Here is a 20,112-nt window from a genome sequence, read left to right as displayed (position 1 = left end):
CATAGCACTACATAACTGTACATAGCACTACATAACTGTACATAGCACTACATAACTGTACAAAGCACTACATAATTGTACAAAGCACTACATAACTGTACATAGCACTACATAACTGTACATAGCACTACATAACTGTACATAGCACTACATAACTGTACAAAGCACTACATAACTGTACAAAGCACTACATAACTGTACATAGCACTACATAATTGTACAAAGCACTACATAATTGTACAAAGCACTACATAACTGTACATAGCAGAGAAATACAAATAGTACAGTTCTGTTGCTTTATTTGTTACCCTTCTGCGTGAAACTGTGGGGGGTTTTGTATCATCATGATGAAAATTCAGTAAATAGTGTCATTCTACAGTAAATTTCTTGCATCTTGCAACTTTGGTAGCAATACCCATTCCACTGTCTTGGAATGTTAGAAAGAAATCGAACTTGCTATATTGTGCTTATAGATATTAGACATTAATATTTGCTGTAGATATACAGTAAGACAGGATGGAGGCTCTAAAATATGGTTAAGAACACCAAAGAAAGACGGAATGGTAAAGTTAATTGTTGTTATCAGAGTGTATAAGTAATGTTTCACCTCTCTCAGGGTTGGAGAGGGATAAGTTTGACAACAAGACCGTGTCATTTGAGGAGCACATCAGGTCGGAACACAACATGTGGCACTACCTGTACTTCCTGGTTCTGGTGAGGGTGAAGGACCCCACGGAGTACACTGGCCCCGAGAGCTACGTGGCCCAGATGATCAAGGTGGGTAGTTAATTCGCTACCTCCATGCTCTACACATGTCTTGTGTGTTTTATCACCAAGGTACTGGTGATCCAATGATAAGTCAGGATTTTATATTTGAGCCCCTACGCTGAATGTGAAAACCGTGTTGGAACGTTAAATTCACACTCCTTGCACACACAAACACTAAGTTTGTCCTGACAGTGTATGTGTATGCAGTAGCCATAGCGTCTCAAAGTGTGTGTTCCTCCTCCTCATCTTTGTCCTCAGCAGCCAGACACAGTGTTCCAGTGTGACTGTGAACCCCCAGCCTCTGCAGCAGACTCAGCCAAAAAAAGAGAGAAAAAAAACACCCAAAACGTGACTGAGCACCCCCCCCTTCCCCCTGCCCAGCATCAGTCTCCCTTTCTTCTCTCATCCTCTCCTTTTAATTATCTTCTCAGACTTGGTTATAAAGCTACAGTGCAGTACTTCTCTCAGGTTTCACAGAAACTAGTGACTGTTACTATTATACTCTGACCTTCACCCCTTTAGGGTTGTAGTACTGTGATAGTCAGACTTTCTCCCTTCTAGAGTTGTAGTACTGTGATACTCAGACCTTCTCCCTTCTAGGGTTGTAGTACTGTGATACTCAGACCTTCTCCCCTCTAGGGTTGTAGTACTGTGATACTCAGAACTTCTCCCCTCTAGGGTTGTAGTACTGTGATACTCGGACCTTCTCCCCTCTAGGGTTGTAGTACTGTGATACTCGGACCTTCTCCCCTCTAGGATTGTAGTAGTGTGATACAGTAATATAAAGGCTGGAGTCATCAGCTCACTGTATGTAATGAGTGCGGCAACTTGTCTGGAAAAGAAGCCATACAGAGGAGCTTCTATGTATTGGGTAGGTATTATGATGCATCGTTAGGCTTGTCATGAGCATGAATATCCCCCTCATAATTCCTTATAATCATCTCATAATGATTCTGACTACTACCAGCGATTTTGAATCTGTTCAAACGTTGAAACAAAGAGATACTTAACATATGATATGCCTTTTTATAAAACATAAAAGCTCATACATGATTAAAACATGTTATAAAGCATTATAGCTGGATGCTTTAAGTAACGGGTTACCAAAAGGTGTTTTAGATGGTTGCCAAGAGGTTAATGGATTTAAACATCATTGTGGTGATTTACAATACGACATAATGGGAGATCAGGGATGATTGTATAACAATGCAGATTTCCATAACATAATTGACAACTGAATCTATTTTAACATGTTTTATACAAGTGATGCGCCCTCTTCTGATGGCCAGTCAGTCCAAGGTACTAGTGCATGGTGACTTCATGGTGAATCTTTTTATGTAGGGCCTATAAGCACTGTGATTAGCAGAATCATGGTGTGTGTGTGTGTGTGTGTGTGTGTTGCATGCTTACAGTGCATTCGGAAAGTATTCAGACCCTTTGACTTTTTCCACATTTTGTTACATTACAGCCTTATTCTAAAATGTATTACATTTTTTTTAATCCTCATCAATCTACACACAATACCCCATAATGACAAAACGAAAATGGGTTCCTTAAATGGGTTCTTGGGAGGTGACCAAGAACCCGATGGTCACTCTGACAGAGCTCCAGAGTTCTGTGGAAATGGGAGAACCTTCCAGAAGGACAACTGTCTCTGCAGCATTCCACCAATCAGTTATTTATGGTAGAGTTGCAGACAGAAACCACTCCTCAGTAAAAATCACATGACAACCCGCTTGGAGTTTACCAAAAGGCACCTAAAGGACTCTCAGACCATGAGAAACAAGATTCTCTGGTCTGATGTAACCAAGATTGAACTCTTTGGTCTGAATGCCAAGCGTCATGTCTGGAGGAAACCTGGTAACATCCCTAGGGTGAAGCATGGTGGTGGCAGCATCATGCTGTAGGGATGTTTTTTAGTGGCAGGGACTGGGAGACTAGTCAGGGTTGAGGGAAAGATGAATGGAGCAAAGTACAGAGAGATCCTTGATGAAAACCTGCTACAGAGTGCTTAGATTCACCTTCCAACAGGACAACGCCCCTACGCACACAGCCAAGACAATGCAGGATTGGCTTCGGGACAAATCTCTGAATGTCCTTGAGTGGCCCAGCCAGAGCCCAGACTTGAACCAGATTGAACGTTTCTGGAGAGACCTGAAAATAGCTGTGCAGCAACACTCCCCATCTGAACTGACAGACCTTGAGAGGATCTGCAGAGAAGATTGGGAGAAACTCCACAAATACAGGTGTGCCAAGCTTGTAGCATCATACCCAAGAAGACTCAAGGCTGTAATCGCTGCCAAAGGTGCTTCAACAAAGTACTGAGTAAAGGGTCTGAAAACGTATGTAAATGTAATATTTCAGTTTTATTTTTTGCAAAAATGTATAAAAACCTGTTTTTGCTTTCTCATTAAGGGGTATTGTGTGTAGATTGATAAGAGGAAAAAAACTGTTTTTAATTCATTTTAGAATAAGGCCATAACGTAACAAAATGTGGAAAAGGTGAAGGGGTCTAAATACTTTCTGAATTGTGTGTGTGTGTGTATGTGTGAGAGATTTTTCACAGTGAGCACAGAACCAGCAGGTGTACTGCAGCCACAGCTGTGTTACATAACGCATCTCAAGTGGCCTGCTAATGGATCAGCCTTGCATGGCACGTGCTCTCCCGTCCCTTTCTCCCACAAACACTCTCGCACACAGACACACACTCCTTAGCAACGTGTCCGTCGATTGCAACAGGATAGAGGAAGACGAGAGGGGCCTCTGAACTCATGATCTATAGAAGCCAAAGGTCAGTGTGTCCCTGTGTGGGGAACCCATACATCACACACACACAGTCTCTCTCACTCACTCACACAGACACACACGCGCGCACACACACACACTCCTCTGAGTCGGTCAGTTTTTACCTAGGTGAGTCAAGTGAAAGGCAGCACATTTAGCACAGTCTCCAGCAGGGATGGGTGAATTGAACAACCTTGGCTCTTTCTCAAGACAGTGATTAACACAATCATGTGTTGCTTGCTTTTCTTAGTTTGATAGCAGTGTAGTGGACTATAGGCCACTAGGGTTGATTATGGAAGTGGATTGGTCAAAAAAAGAATGCTTCCTCAGGTGAGGTGTGAGTGGTTAACCTTATGGGTGGTGCTATGTCAGTGACTAGCCAAATAAACAAAGGAAAAGTCAAAACGGTATCCTTGGGATGTCCAAACTTTGATGTCACCCCATTGAAGTTGAAATGTAAAAGGTTAGGTTTGGGTAAGTCTTATGTTTAGGGTAGGGACGTCCCAAAGATTCCAAATAGCACTAACCAATAAACAAAGGCCCTACAGAGGGCACCTGTACCTGACTATACCCGAAACATACTCTGGAGTTTAATCATGGTTCATTAATTAGTCATCCCTCTGAGCAGGTTAAGAGTGTGTGAGTGTGTGTCCCTATAACTCCCCTTTATCGGTCTGTTCTCTCTGATTTTCTCTCTCTCTCGCTCTCTTTCATATACACACACACTCTCTTTCTCTCTCTGTTGCAGGGTCGATTCCTCCACTAGAGACTCAGTGCTGCTGGCAGGAGAAGCCATACACAACTCCTCTCAAACTATACACAACTCCTCTCAAACCATACACAACTCCTCTCAAACCATACACAACTCCTCTCAAACCATACACAACTCCTCTCAAACCATACACAACTCCTCTCAAACCATACACAACTCCTCTCAAACCATACACAACTCCTCTCAAACCATACACAACTCCTCTCAAACCATACACAACTCCTCTCAAACCATACACAACTCCTCTTAAGCCTAAAATGGTTGTTCCCCTAGTCACTATCATGCTGAGTTGTGTGCTTTGTCCATGTTCTGTTGTGTGCCTGGTGGAAAAGCTTCACAGCAATATGGCGAGAGCCAACCACTGGAGTGCCACTGCGAGTGGTGTAGTGTGAGACTAAGTGAGGTGTCAGAATGGTTCAGTGAAGCAGTACTGAACCCCTGACTCACCCTCATATTTTTTATTTTATTTATTTTATTTCACCTTTATTTAACCAGGTAGGCAAGTTGAGAACAAGTTCTCATTAACAATTGCTACCTGGCCAAGATAAAGCAACGCAGTTCGACACATACAACGACACATGGAGTACAACAAACATACAGTCAATAATACAGTATAAACAAGTCTATATACGATGTGAGCAAATGAGGTGAGATAAGGGAGGTAAAGGCAAAAAAAGGCCATGGTGGCAAAGTAAATACAATATAGCAAGTAAAACACTGGAATGGTAGATTTGCAATGGAAGAAAGTGCAAATTAGAAATAAAAATAATGGGGTGCAAAAGAGCAAAATAAATAAGTTAAATACAGTAGGGAAAGAGGTAGTTGTTTGGGCTAAATATATACTGTACACTGTTATTATTTTGCCAGGGGATTGTGCCCAAGTAAATTTTTACACTGTGGTGTTATTTTGGGAAAGACTTGTTATGTCAGAGGTAGGCTGGGATTGTTTATATTAGCCCATACACACAGCTCAAAGGTTAGTCTGTGGACTGTACACTTTTAGTAAAAGCACTCTCAGCACCTTTTTAAACTGTGTTTTTCAGCCAAACTGGCAACAAGAGCTTACATAACATCAGCTGATTGCAATCTTTCTGTCTCACTGAACGTCATCTTATCTCACACACACAGATACAAATCCGCACATGCGCACATTGGAGCATAAGCAAGAATATAATCAACACACATCCTCGCAAAACACACACACACACACACAGACAAACCGACACACGTACACAGACACACTTACACAACTTAAGCCTATTACATAATGCTGCTGTTATATAATGGGCCCCGTTCTCCTTTTCAAATCCTTGTTTACTGTTGATCTGTATCTGCAATTACAACAGTGCTATATTCCTACTCATGTTATTCACTGCTTCACTTGAAACACAATGGTTATGTGTTTGAGCTTGTGGAGGCTTATCTGGAGTCAGTTTCTTTGAGGAGACGTACTGTACAGTTTACTGCAGTACCCAGCCATCTGATCTGGAGTCAATTTGTCTGAGCAGCTCTCTCTACAGCTTACTGCAGTGGCTGACTGTAAGACAGCAGGCCTGTCTCTCAGCACACACTCCTCTTAAGTGAGGAACTTGGACAAGTACCCAACAATGATTTATGTATTCACTTGATGACTGACAGGGGGCGCTGATTTGACACCACGGCACCTCCATCTTGGCACTTCCGCACCATTATTTTTTATTTAGGAAGCTATAGAAATGCGAGAGCATGCGTGTACCGATAGGATGCTTGAGGAATGAGTAGGTCAAGTTTTTACATACAAAACTGTGATTAAATGTAGAAGCCAGACAACAGTTTAAATTAAGCCTCTAAAATTGCTAGATCAATATATCCCCAATCAACTGGGAGAGAGCGAACGGTCAGTTGTGAACAACAGCGAACCAATCAGTTGGTAAAGCAGCGCAGCGACACGAATCCAACCAGCAATGACTTCCCTCAGAGGAAAAGACAAGGAGCAACTTGGAGATGCAAACGAGAGTAAAGAACAGCTAAGCGATATCTAGGAAAACATACTTTTGTGTATATATAGTGTATGTGGACACCCCTTCAAATTAGTGAATTCGGCTATTTCGGCCACACCCGTTGCTGACCAGTGTATAAAATTGAGCATACAGCCAAACAAGCAGTAGACTGGCCTTAATGAAGAGTTCAGTGACGTTCAATGTGGCACCGTCATAGGATGCCACCTTTCCAACAAGTCAGTTTGTCAAATTTCTGCAGTGCTAGAGCTGCCCGGTTAACAGCAAGTGCTGTTATTGTGTAGTGGAAACGTCTATAACAGCTCAGCCACAAAGTGGTAGGCCACACAAGCTCATAGAATGGGAGCGTCGAGTGCTGAAGCACGTACCGTGCAAAAATTGTCTGTCCTCGGTTGCAACACTCACTACCGAGTTCCAAACTGCCTCTGGAAGCAACGTCAGCCCAAGAACTGTTCGCCAGGAGCTTCCATGGCCAAGCAGCCGCACACAAGCCTAAGATCACCATGCGCAATGCCAAGCCTTGGCTAGAGTGGTGTAAAGTTCACAGGCATTGGACTGGAGCATTGGAAATGCTCTGTAGAGATTAATCACGCTTCACCACGAATCTGTGTTTGGTGGATGCCAGGAGAACGCTACCTGCCCGAATGCATAGTGCCAACTGTAAAGTTTGGTGGAGGAGGAATAATGGTCTGGGGCTGTTTTTAATGTTTTATGCCCTTTAGTTCCAGTGAAGGGTAATCTTAACACTACAAAATACAATGACATTCTAGACGATTCGGTGCTTCTAACTTTGGCAGCAGTTTGGGGAAGGCCCTTTCCTGTCTCAGCATGACAATGTCCCAGTGCAACAAAAAAAAGATCCATATAGAAATGGTTTGTCGAGATTGGTGTGGGAGAACTTGACTGGCATGCACAGAGCCCTGACTTCAACCCCATCGAACACCTTTGTGATGAATTAGAACGCCGACTGCGAGCCAGGCCTAATCGGCCAACATCAGTCTCCGACCTCACTAATGCTTTTGTGGCTTAATGAAAGCAAGTCTCAGCAGTAATGTTCCAACCTTTAGTGGAAAGCCTTCCCAGAAGAGTGGAGGCTGTTATAGCAGTGAAGGGGGACCAACTCCCATGCCCATGATTTTGGAATGAGATGTTCGACAAGCAGGTGTCCACATACCGCTGGTCGTGTAATGTAGCTAAAATGCTCTCAATGCACACCAAAACAAAATTATACAATTTGTTGTTAAAAAAGTAGATTAGCTCAAAAAGAAAGTAGTGTCTGACATGTCAGACATGCACATACAAGTCGTGCGCATGAATGAACAAGACAACAAAATGATCCTTCTGGAAACAAAGTTTAGAAGATGAATTTGACCAGCAGCAAAACTGAATGAGACGAAACAACATGAGAAGATTGTCCTTGCTGGAAGATGAGGAAAAAGGGGACCTTTCCAACCACGTGCTCAAGCTGATATCGGAGGAACTTGACGTGAATATATCACTAAACGATGCCATAGGATCACCGTGAAACAGAAGAACACTAAATACCATCGCACTGTAATCTTCAAGCTGTAGAACTATTAGACCAAAGTCAACATTCTGAAGGAACAGAGATCAAATCCACAGCCAGTCCGTTCAATTGATCCAGGACCAGTCGGCTAGGCTGAGAAAAAAACGCAAGCAATGCATTCCGATCAGACAGGAATCAAATCTCAACTCTGCCTCCGGTTATAGAATCTGACCACAATACTTAAATGGCAGTCTATCTCCAATGTATGTACGAAGACATAATCCACAGGCTTTTGGTACATCAGGAGAGAAGTTGGAGTTTAAAAGCCCTAAAAGGCGTAGCAATTTGATTTATATTTTTTGTGTATTCTCTCTTAAATGTCTGCTCAGCCCACATGCTCTCACACACACTATATATACAGTATCAGTCAAAGGTTTGGACACCTACTCATTCCAGGGTTTTTCTTTATTTTTACTATTTTCTACAATGTAGAATAATGAGTGACATCAAAACTATGAAATAACACATATGGAATCAAGTAGTAACCAAACAAGTTTTAAACACATCCAAATGTGTGTATATATATATATGGACCATCTTCTGTATACCCCCACTACCTTGTCACAACACAACTGATTGGCTCAAACGCAATAAGAAGGAAAGACATTCCACAAATTAACTTTTAACAAGGTGTAACAGTATAAGTTTAAATCGTCCCCTCACCCATACCCGGGCGCGAACCAGGGACCTTCTTCACACATCAACAACTGACGCCTACGAAGCGTCGTTACCCATCGCTCCACAAAAGCCGCAGCCCTTGCAGAGCAAGGGGAACAACTACTTCAAGGTCTCAGAGCAAGTGACGTCACCGATTGAAACGCTATTTAGCGCACACTGCTAACTAAGCTAGCCGTTTCACATCCATTACACTCACCCCCCTTTTGACCTTCCTCCTTTTTCCGCAGCAACCAGTGATCCGGGTCAACAGCATCAATGTAACAGTATAAGTTTAAACCGTCCCCTCGCCCATAAAAAGCCGCAGCCCTTGCAGAGCAAGGGGAACAACTACTTCAAGGTCTCAGAGCAAGTGACGTCACCGATTGAAACGCTATTTAGCGCACACTGCTAACTAAGCTAGCCGTTTCACATCCGTTACAAAGGCACACCTGTTTAATTGAAATCCATTCCAGGTGACTATTACATGAAGCTGGTTGAGAGAATGCCAAGAGTGAGTAAATCTGTCAAGGCAAAGGGTGGCTACTTTGAAGAATCTGAAATATAAGATATAGTGTGATTTGTTTAACACTTTGTTGGTTACTACATGATTCCATATGTGTTATTTCATAGTTGTGATGTCTTCACCATTATTCTACAACTTGAAAATAGTAAAAATAAAGAAATACCTTTGAATGAGTAGGTGTGTCCAAACTTTTGACTGATACTTTATGTAACACATACAATAACTATGTGTTTATACTATGACTATCTAATTTCATGAAATGTCCACCACCCTCATACAACTGTCTGCTAAAATGTTTTATCTGGTTTCTTCAACGACAGAACAGACAATGTTAAACTTATTACATGGAATGTACACATTCTCTTTGATGGGAGGGGGGGCATATGGTTCTTGAACACTTAGAGATTGTCAGCAGATGTGGTTTTTTGCAAGAGTTTTTTTCTAAATATAAGGTGGGTCTGGGCAGGGGGGGATGTTTGTGTGTGTCCGTATGTTGTCGTATGTTTTGTATTGTAACAATAATATTATATATATATTTTATAGTACATTTGTTTTGCCACATTTATTATATTACAGACACGGTAATGTAGGTTTTTAAATTATATGTGAGCTAAACATTAAACAAAAATGAAGAAATATATAAAAACATTTCCTTAATGTTACTGTCCCCACTATGTAATTTTTGTAATTGAAACATTTAATTGAAATACTGTAGAATTTCATTGATCGCTACGGAGCAGATATTCCCAAACTGGGGTACAGGCAATGCCGTTGGGGGTAAGCCAAATAAAAATGTGATTCATATTTTTATTTTTTTATGTGAGTTTCATGTGGATTCTTCACGTATTCAAACAGTCCATTTAAACTCAGCCAAAAAAGAAACGTCCTCTCACTGTCAACTGCGTTTATTTTCATGTGTAAATATTTGTATGAACATAAGATTCAACAACTGAGACATAAACTGAACAAGTTCCACGGACATGTGACTAACAGAAACAGAATGTGTCCCTGAACAAAATCAAATGTAACGGTCAGTATCTGGTGTGGCCACCAGCTGCATTAAGTACTGCAGTGCATCTCCTCCTCATGGACTGCACCAGATTTGCCAGTTCTTGCTGTGAGATGTTACCCCACTCTTCTACCAAGGCACCTGCAAGTTCCGGGACATTTCTGGGGGAAATGGCCCTAGCCCTCACCCTCTGATCCAACAGTTCCCAGACGTGTGAGATCCGGGCTCTTCGCTGGCCATGGCAGAACACTGGCATTCCTGTCTTGCAGGAACTCATGCACAGAACGAGCAGTATGGCTGGTGGCATTGTCATGCTGGAGGGTCATGTCAGGATGAGCCTGCAGGGAGGGTACAACATGAGGGAGGAGGATGGTCTTCCCTGTAACGCACAGTGTTGAGATTGCCTGCAATGACAACAAGCTCAGTCCGATGATGCTGTGACACACCACCCCAGACAATGACGGACCCTCCACCTCGAAATCGATCCCGCTCCAGAGTACAGGCCTCTGTGTAACGCTCATTCTTTCGACAAAAAACACAAATCCAACCATCACCCCATGTGAGACAATATCGTCACTCATCGGAGAAGAGCACTTTTTGCTAGTCCTGTCTGGTTCAGTGACTGTGGTTTTGTGCCCATAGGTGACATTGTTTTGTGGTGATGTCTGGTTAGGACCTGCCTTTACAACAGGCCTACAAGCCCTCAGTCCAGCCTCTCTCAGCCTATTGTGGACAGTCTGAGCACTGATGGAGGGATTGTGCGTTCCTGGTGTAACTCGGGCAGTTGTTGTTGCCATCCTGTACCTGTCCCGCTGGTGTGATGTTTGGATGTAATGATCCTGTGCAGGTGTTACACGTAATCTGCCGCTGGGAGGACGATCAGCTGTTCGTCCCGTCTCCCTTTAGTACTCTCTTAGACATCTCACAGTACGGACATTGTAATTTATTGCCCTGGCCACATCTGCGGTCCTCATGCCTCCTTGTACCATGCCTAAGGCACATTCACGCTGATGAGCAGGGACCCTGGGAATCTTTCTTTTGGTGTTTTTACAGTCAGTAGAAAGGCCTCTTTAGTGTCCTAAGTTTTCATAACTGTGACCTTAATTGCCTACCGTCTGTAAGCTGTTAGTGTCTTAACGACTGTTACACAGGTGCATGTTCATTAATTGTTTATGGTTCATTGAACAAGCATGGGAAACAGTGTTTAAACCCTTTACAACGAAGATCTGTGAAGTTATTTGGATATTTACGAATTATCTTTAAAAGACAGGGTCCTGAAAAATAGATTTATTTTTTTGCTGAGTTTATATTTTCCAATGGGGCTATACATTTGGGTGAGGTTTTTTTATTTCCTGAGTAGCCTCTTTTCATTGACTAAAATAAAATCTGAATCCAGTGTTCAGCGAAATAACAACACAATGTTGTGGGAATTCCAAGTTTGAATGTAGCCAGACGTAGCTGCTGCTCATTCCGTTTGCTCGAAAATTGATAAATGGTTATTAAAAAAAATGTAAGGCCCGCGTCCATAGAGACACATACCAGCTCTACTGGTAGTACTACTGCTACCAGCAGTACTACACCTGCACCTGTCGACGACACAAGTTGTTCTGCTTCCACGAGCACATCCAATGCTATCATCAGTAATTCTACATTTGTTGTTAGCCCAGCTAGCATGGACACTGACAGTTGTGAATCTGATGCAGCCAAAAAGCTACTGCCCCCGTAAAAAATGCACCGAACATCAGGCAGGGACATTGGACCATCAAAGAGGCGCAAATATGATGAGAACTACATTGATTTGGGGTTCACTTATATTGGGAGTAGTGTCTTTCCTCAGCCATAGTGTGTTATATGTGCAAAAGTACTATCTCACAACTCGATGAAACCTTCACTCTTGTGCGGACATTTAGAAACAAACCATGCCAATTTGAAAAATAAGCCACAGGAGTTTTTTGAGCGAGAATTAAGACTATCGAGTAGTAAGACATGTATAAAAGCAACAGATACCATTATAAAGAAGGTACTAGAAGCGTCTTATATGGTGAGTGTCGTGTCTGGACTATCATTAAATGCGAAGACTTATTTATATCAAATCAGTTCTCTAGGTTTAATAATTTTGTGATTTAAACTAATCATGTAAACATTCATTAACTAGGAAGTCGGGGCACCACGGGAAAATGTTGAGTTATAATTTCCTGAATATAACTCTTCAGATATTTGAATATCTTATCAATTACAGTCTTCAATGAATGATTATTAATCTTTACCTTAGTCAGTCTTATCCTAAACGTCGTAAAATTCTTGGTTATCGGCACGAACGCTAGTCTCCATAATGAATCAGCAATATACAAATTTACTAACTAGAATTACATAACAAACAATATAATTATTGGTTACTAACACAATGCATTTATAAGTCCCTATTGGGCTAAACCAGTATGATGGCTTGGTAGACAATGAAAAGGGGGTGGGGGGCAGATAAAGAGCAGGAAAGACAAAATGTATTCACTGCACACAGTTGATAATTATATTAATTGAAATGCTAATCCTTTGCACATGAACGGCTGCTCATTTGAAAATTATTGCAATGTATATATTTATACCCGTATGTCATTGTCTTCTCTGTTGGAAACGCTGGTCCATCTACTGGAGAGTTAGTTCATCAGATAGTCTCTGGTTAACTTCCCCAGGAGTCACAATGTCTTTCGTGGTTGTTGCTTTCTCAGCGGCTCTGGATATTGTCATGGTTATGTCAGGCGTACAGATGGTCCTTGCATAGAATAGATGCTTCTGCATTTGTCGGTATTCTCGTACTAGATTTATGTAATTTACAGCTGTAGACTAGTAATTCTACGTCTAGGATTTGCTCTTATTCTTTGGTGATCGATAGTCTCAGAGTTGAACCATTTCCAGCCGTGTAGCCAACACTACACGCTGTCTGGTTTCCTGGGCCTATAGAGTGGTAACCGTTTCCACGTGGGGACTTCGTCCCAGCGTTCTCTGACTTAATGTACATTTTGTAGGAAGTGGGTTTTATACTCTGTGGAAGTAGGGGCAGTTCTATGACGCCTAACGTGTTGTCTGGGCTCACGGGGGCGTGGCCACTGACTAGTTACACTTTATATGACAATCCATGCTCTCATTTAGAAGGCAAACATCACATTTAATCTTTTCACAAATAGTTTCATATGTAATCACATTTGTTTCACAACATTTAGATGTAAACCTGATAATTGATTAGTGTACACAAACAGAGATACAGTAATGTAGGTTTCCTGTCCTTCATGAGATCACCAAATGAAACACACTCGTCATGACTGTCCCTTAAGTGTCCACGGGCCACGCCCACATTCTCAAAAATATAAATATTGTTTAATAATTCAAACTTTTGATGTCCAAGGGTTTCTCTGTGTTCCACAGTTTACATTCCAATCTCAGACCCACTGTAACCTGATCCTTCAGATCATCACAGGACAGGATGCCTTCATCAAACAACACTGTTTCATGACGCATCAGTGACATGGCAGGAGATGTTTTGAAACAATTACTGCTTCGCATACAAGCCAGTGAATTCTCGCTTGTTACAGCAATATGAGCCAACAGACTTGGCGGGTCTGGCACAGCTCCAGGTATATGTCCATTATGTTTAAAGGGTGGTCAATTAAGGAAGACATCCTCTTCTGCAAACCACTGGAAACCAGGACAACAGGAAAGAATATTTTTAAAGTACTGGATGGCTTTGTGACATCAAATGGACTTTGGTGGTCAAGATGTGTTGGTATCTGTACTGATGGCGCAAAAGCCATGACAGGGAGACATAGTGGAGTGGTAATGCGCGTGCAAGCAGTTGTTCCTGATACCACTTGGGTACACTGCAGCATCCACCGAGAGGTTCTTGCTGACAAGGGAATGCCTGATGGCTTGAAAGACATTTTGGACACTACAGTGAAAATGGTTAACTTTGTTAAAGCAAGGCCCCTGAACTCTCATGTATTTTCTGCACTACAGAATGATATGGGCACCGACCATGTAACGCTTTTACAACATACAGGTGTGCGCTGGTTATCAAGGGGCAAAGTATTGACACATTTTTTTTAAATGAGAGACTAGTTTAAAGTTTTCTTTAGTGACCATAAGTTTCACTTGTCTGACCGCTTGCATGATGATGAGTTTCTCACACGACTGGTCTATCTGGGTGATGTTTTTCTTGCCTGAATGATCTGAATCTAGGATTACAGGGATTCTCCGCAACTATATTCAATGTGCGGGACAAAATTGAGGCTATGATTAAGAAGTTGGAGCGCTTCTCTGTCTGCATTAACAAGGAAAACACACACATTATTTTTTTGTGTGCAAATGAACTGAAGCTTACGGACAATGTCAAATGTGATATAGCAAAGCACCTGAGTGAGTTGGGTGTGCAATTACGCAGGTACTTTCCCGAAATGGATGACAGAAATAACTGGGTTCGTTATCCCTTTCATGACCTGCCTCCAGTCCACTTACCGATATCTGAACAAGAGAGCCTCATCGAAATTGCAACAAGCGGTTCTGTGAAAATTGAATTTAATCAGAAGCCACTGACAGATTTCTGGATTGGGCTGCTCTGAGTATCCTGCCCTGGCAAATCGCGCTGTTAAGACACTGATGCCTTTTGCAACCACGTACCTATGTGAGGGTGGATTCTCGGCCCTCACTAGCATGAAAACATAATACAGGCACAGACTGTGTGTGGAAAATTATTTAAGATGGAGAGAGCCTCAAATACAACTCAACATTGCATCCTTTCAAGCACATCCTTCTCATTAATCTGTGGTGAAGAATTCGCGATTTTCAATGAACAAATAAGGTTTTATATGTAAAATGGCTAAATAAAGAGCAAAATGATTGATTATTATTATTTGTGACCTGGTCCTAAGCGCTCTTTGTCACTTCCCACGAGCCGGGTTAAGACAAAAACTCACACTCATTCTTATGTTTAATAAATGTATTGTATAGTGTGTGTGTGGCAGGCTTACAATGATGGCAAAAAACAACATTTGCGTGTGTGCTGACCCTGGTGCTAGAGGGGGTACGCAGCTGGAGGTTGAATGTTTGAAGGGGTTTCTGGAAAGTGCCAATATGGCCAACCGGTGGCTTCAAGCCCTCATTGGCCAATAAATAGCATCAGCAATCCAGAGTTTATATCCAACATTGGTTCCCACGGATGTACTGCTCCCCATCCCGCCTTCCTCTCTTTCACATTCTTTTCCTGGCTCCCTCATCTGTCTGTCAGTCAGCCTGCCTCTGTCTTTGTACAGTGCCTTTGGAAAGTATTTAGACCCCTAGACATTTTAAACATTTTGTTACGTTACAGCCTTATTCTAAAATAGATTAAATTCATTTTTCATCCATCTACACACTATACCCAATAATGACAAAGTGAAAACAGGTTTTTGGAAATTTTTGCTAATTTATTAAAAATGTAAAACAGAAATACCTCAGTTACATAAGTATTCAGACCCTTTGCTATGAGACTCAAAATTGAGGTCAGGTGGATCCTGTTTCCAATTATCATCCTTGATGTTTATACAACTTGATTGGAGTCCACCTGTGGTAAATTCAATTGATTGAACATGATTTAGAAAGGCACACACCTTTCCATATAAGGTCCCACAGTTGACAGTGCGTATCCGAGCAAAAACCAAGCCATGAGGTCGAAGGAATTATCTGTAGAGCTCCGAGACAGGATTGTGTCGAGGCACAGATTTGGGGAAGGGTACCAAAACATTTCTGCAGCATTGAAGGTCCCCAAGAATACAGTGACCTCCATTCTTAAATGGAAGAAGTTTGGAACCACCAAGACCACCAAGGTAACCTCCCCCAATTGCTCAGTTTGGCCGGGAGAAGGGCCATGGTCAGGGAGGTGACCAAGAACCCGGTGGCCACTCTGGCAGAGCTCCAGAGTTCCTCTATGGAGATGGGAGAACCTTCCAAGACTGGAAGACTAGTCAGGATAAATGGAAAGATGAATGGTGAAGTACAGAGAGATCCTTGATGAAAATCTGCTCCAGAGGGCTCAGGTTCACCTTCCAACAGGACAACAACCCTAAAATCACAGCCAAGACAATGCAGGAGTGGCTTTGGGACAAGTCTCTGAATGTCCTTGAGTGGTCCAGCCAGAACCCGGACTTGAAGCCAATCGAACATCTCTGGAGAGACCTGAAAATAGCTGTGCAGCGACGCTCCCCATCCAACATGACAGAGCTTGAGAGGATCTGCAGAGAATAATGGGAGAAACTTACCAAGTACAGGTGTGCCAAGCTTGTAACGTCATACCCAAGAAGACTCGAGGCTGTAATCTCTGCCAAAGGTGCTTCAACAAAGTACTGAGTAAACGGTCTGAATACTTATGTAAATGTGATTTTAGCTTTATGCAACATTTTCAAAAAAACTGTTTTTGCTTTATCATTATGGTGTATTGTGTGTAGATTGATGAGGGGGAAAATAACAACCTAATGTTACAATAAGGCTTTATCGTAACAAAATGTGGAAAAGGTGAAGGTGTCTGAATACTTTCTGAATGCACTGTATAGCCTTCACACTTTTCCTCTCCTCTTTGGTTTTCCCCTTTTTTCCCCATTTCTTACCCTCTCTCTCCCTCTGGTTTTAACTTTGAATCTGCTATGTAAATACATGAATCTACCCTCTCTTTCTCTCTCCCCCTCTCTCTATCTCCAGGAGAAGAACCTGGACTGGTTCCCCCGGATGCGGGCCATGTCCCTGGTGAGCAGCGAGGGGGACGGCGAGCAGAACGAGATGCGCTCCCTGCAGGAGAAACTGGACAGCACCGTCACACTGGTGTCCCTGCTGTCCTCCCAGCTGTCTGAGCTAAAGGATCAGGTACGTTACTGTCGTAGAACAAGGCATTCATTTAGACACTGAACAGGGCCGCACAACTCGGTGTCATGTTCATTGTGGCACGTAATGTTTGAGCGCTTCCTATTGGATAAGTCCAAATAGGCGTTCCCCGTTTCAGTCCATGTTTGAGTGCTTGGTGCCTTATGAAGACCGGTCAGTATTTGAGGGCCACCGTCCTGTTGATTTTGTGGGTGTCCCTAGCACATAACTGATCAATGGATTTCATTGATTGTTCAGAGTTTCTTTTTTCACACGCTACGGACTTTTTTCATTTCTATCCCTTTAAAAGTTCAGAAGCATCCACTGTGGCCCTTGAGGACCAGATCTATGCATTCAGCCTTCCATTATCTTTAACTCAGTGTAATATCCAAAGTTACATTTGATTCCAGTACATCTTTTTAACCAGGGATTGAAATCAGCAACCCTGTGTTTCAATGCTCAACCATACAGCCATCTCTCTCTCCTCTCTGACCAAGAGGCTCTCAACTCCTTTATGACATCCCAAGGCACAGATCACCACGGGACTACTCACTCACATCACAATGGCCTATCATTCCTGCACGTTCACATGCACTTGTCATTTTCTCTGAGGTTATCATGCCTTTATGTACAAGGCAATTTCCCTCCCTGACCTTGGGCTAACTAGTTGTGTAAGTAGTGTGACAGATCTCATCACTCCCCATCACCCGATCATCACGACACCATCATCACAACCACATCACCTGCCTCTCCTGCATTTGATCTCAAGGCAGTCACATGCCTCTCCTTGTGTGTTCCTGTTCTGCTGCCGTGAGTGAGTGAGTGAGTGAGTGAGTAACAAACTTCAGATAGAGAAAATAACAACCTTGGTAAAAAAGTGAGCTGGAACTCATGGATGTGGTTTGTGAAACACAGCCCTTTTATACTCAGGAAGAGAAGTTCACTGTAAAAACAGAGCTAGAACAGGACTTGAGTCATGTGTTGATGTGGTTCCGATTCCTCATGTGGGCAGAACAATCAAAGTGCTGGTGTTCATGTTGTCACAGACATTACTGTGTTTACCTAGGAGCGTTATTAAGGAGTCAAGTCAGACAATTGTTTCTGAAATATTACATAGAGCAGGGAGAATATGGAAGACAGGAAATCGAGGCTAATTGGCCCTTTACACTCGTACCTGTATACAGAATGAAAACAACAGATTTGGGCACTGATAAGTCCCTAAAGTGGAGCGCAGTGGCTCTACAGTAACATGCTATACATGACGTCAGAGCTCAGGCTTTGCACTTCATATTTCTGTATGGGTTTTGACTGACAGAAGATCTGAGCTTGAGCACCTCACGCGACAAGAAGTTGCCCCCATCCCTCCTGCTAATTGGGCAACTTTTTCAAATGTTTTGTCTGTGTGAGGAAAATGCTGTGAATTAAGAGGACTCTTATGTAAACTCAGCAGAAAGAGAAACGTCCTCTCACTGTCAACTGTGATTATTTTCAGCAAACTTAACATGTGTAAATATTTGTGAGAACATAAGATTCAACAACTGAGAGATAAACTGAACAAGTTCCAAAGACATGTGACTAACAGAAATTGAATAATGTGTACCTGAACAAAGGGGTGTGTCAAAATCAAAAGTAACAGTCAGTATCTGGTCTGGCCACCAGCTGCGTTAAGTACTGCAGTGCATCTCCTCATAGACTGCACCAGATTTGCCAGTTCTTGCTGTGAGATGTTACCCCACTCTTCTACCAAGGCACCTGCAAGTTCCCAAACATTTCTGGGGAGATAGAGTACAGGCCTCGGTATAACGCTCATTCCTTCGACGATAACCGCGAATCCGACCATCACCCCTGGTGAGACAAAACCGCGACTCGTCAGTGAAGAGCACTTTTTGCCAGTCCCTTCTGGTCCAGCGACGGTGGGTTTGTGCCCATAGGCGACGTTGTTGCCAGTGATGTCTGGTGAGGACCTGCCTTACAACAGGCCTACAAGCCCTCAGTCCAGCCTATTGCAGACAGTCTGAGCACTGATGGAGGGATTGTGCGTTCCTGGTGTAACTCGGGCAGTTGTTGTTGCCATCCTGTACCTGTCCCGCGGGTGTGATGTTCGGATGTACCGATCCTGTGCAGGTGTTGTTATACGTGGTCTGCCACCGGGAGGACGATCTTCCTGTAGCGCTGTCTTAGGCGTCTCACAGTACAGACATTGCAATTTATTGCCCTGGCCACATCTGCAGTCCTCATGACTCCTTGTAGCATGCCTAAGGCACGTTCCCGCAGATGAGCAGGGACCCTGGGCATCATTATTTTGTTGTTTTTCAGAGTCAGTAGAAAGGTCTCTTTAGTGTCCTAAGTTTTCATAACTGTGACCTTAATTGCCCACCGTCTCTGTAAGCTGTTAGTCTTAACGACCGTTCCACAGGTGAATGTTCATTAATTGTTTATGGTTCATTGAACAAGCATGGGAAACAGTGTTTAACCCCTTTACAATGAAGATCTGTGAAGTTATTTGGATTTTTACGAATTATCCTTGAAAGACAGGGTCCTTTTTAAAGGGACGTTTCTTTTTTTGCTGATTTTATTTTGAAAGATAAGTCGTTGAGGATTATAATAAATACTGCTTTGATGTCATACAAACAAGCCGAACAGCAGATGTCCAAATTTGCTCTTCACATATCCATATCAATAACTCATGTCATATCAAATTGTTTTCTCACATGCTTCGTAAACAACAGGTGTAGACTAACAGTGAAATGCTTACGGTCATATACAGTGTCAATGTTTATGGTCACATATGTTTGATGTACAGAACATACCTTGGGTTGTTCTGAACAGAATGAGCCTGTGTTTGTCTATTGTGAAGAAAATTTGCTGCGGAACACACACCTGAATGCACTCCATCACTTCTTTCTATGCTCATCAAAATGACCATCTGTTTCTCTGAATAGGCTTTCACACGGCAGTTCAAACACTGTAAGATCATATTTTAGAACTTAGCTAGTCATAGAACAAGATGCCGACCTGACCTAGATTGAACATGATGCTCATATTGTTATTTATAATGGGACGTTTTTTTGGATTGCGTAAACAAAAGCAGTAATTGTGTAATGGCGGGGATGCAGGATTGTGCCAAACAAAACAACTATTTTGTATTGTGCACAC

General features: G+C 42.5%; 1 protein-coding gene across 2 annotated transcripts in view; it reads left to right on the top strand.

Moving 5' to 3' along the window:
* Positions 1–20,112, top strand: part of LOC110497694 (inositol 1,4,5-trisphosphate-gated calcium channel ITPR2) — a 165,865-nt gene that overhangs the window by 141,741 nt on the left and 4,012 nt on the right. For both annotated transcript variants that reach the window (XM_036956603.2, XM_036956593.2), the window contains exons 55-56: positions 617–777; positions 16,798–16,959. In XM_036956603.2, coding sequence (XP_036812498.2) covers positions 617–777; positions 16,798–16,959 — 323 coding nt within the window. The remainder of the gene's footprint in view (positions 1–616; positions 778–16,797; positions 16,960–20,112) is intronic.

Source organism: Oncorhynchus mykiss, chromosome 2, assembly GCF_057628025.1.
Source record: "Oncorhynchus mykiss isolate SJ-2025 chromosome 2, ASM5762802v1, whole genome shotgun sequence".
Taxonomy (NCBI): Eukaryota; Metazoa; Chordata; class Actinopteri; order Salmoniformes; family Salmonidae; genus Oncorhynchus; species Oncorhynchus mykiss.
This window is presented reverse-complemented; position numbering and strand designations above follow the sequence as displayed.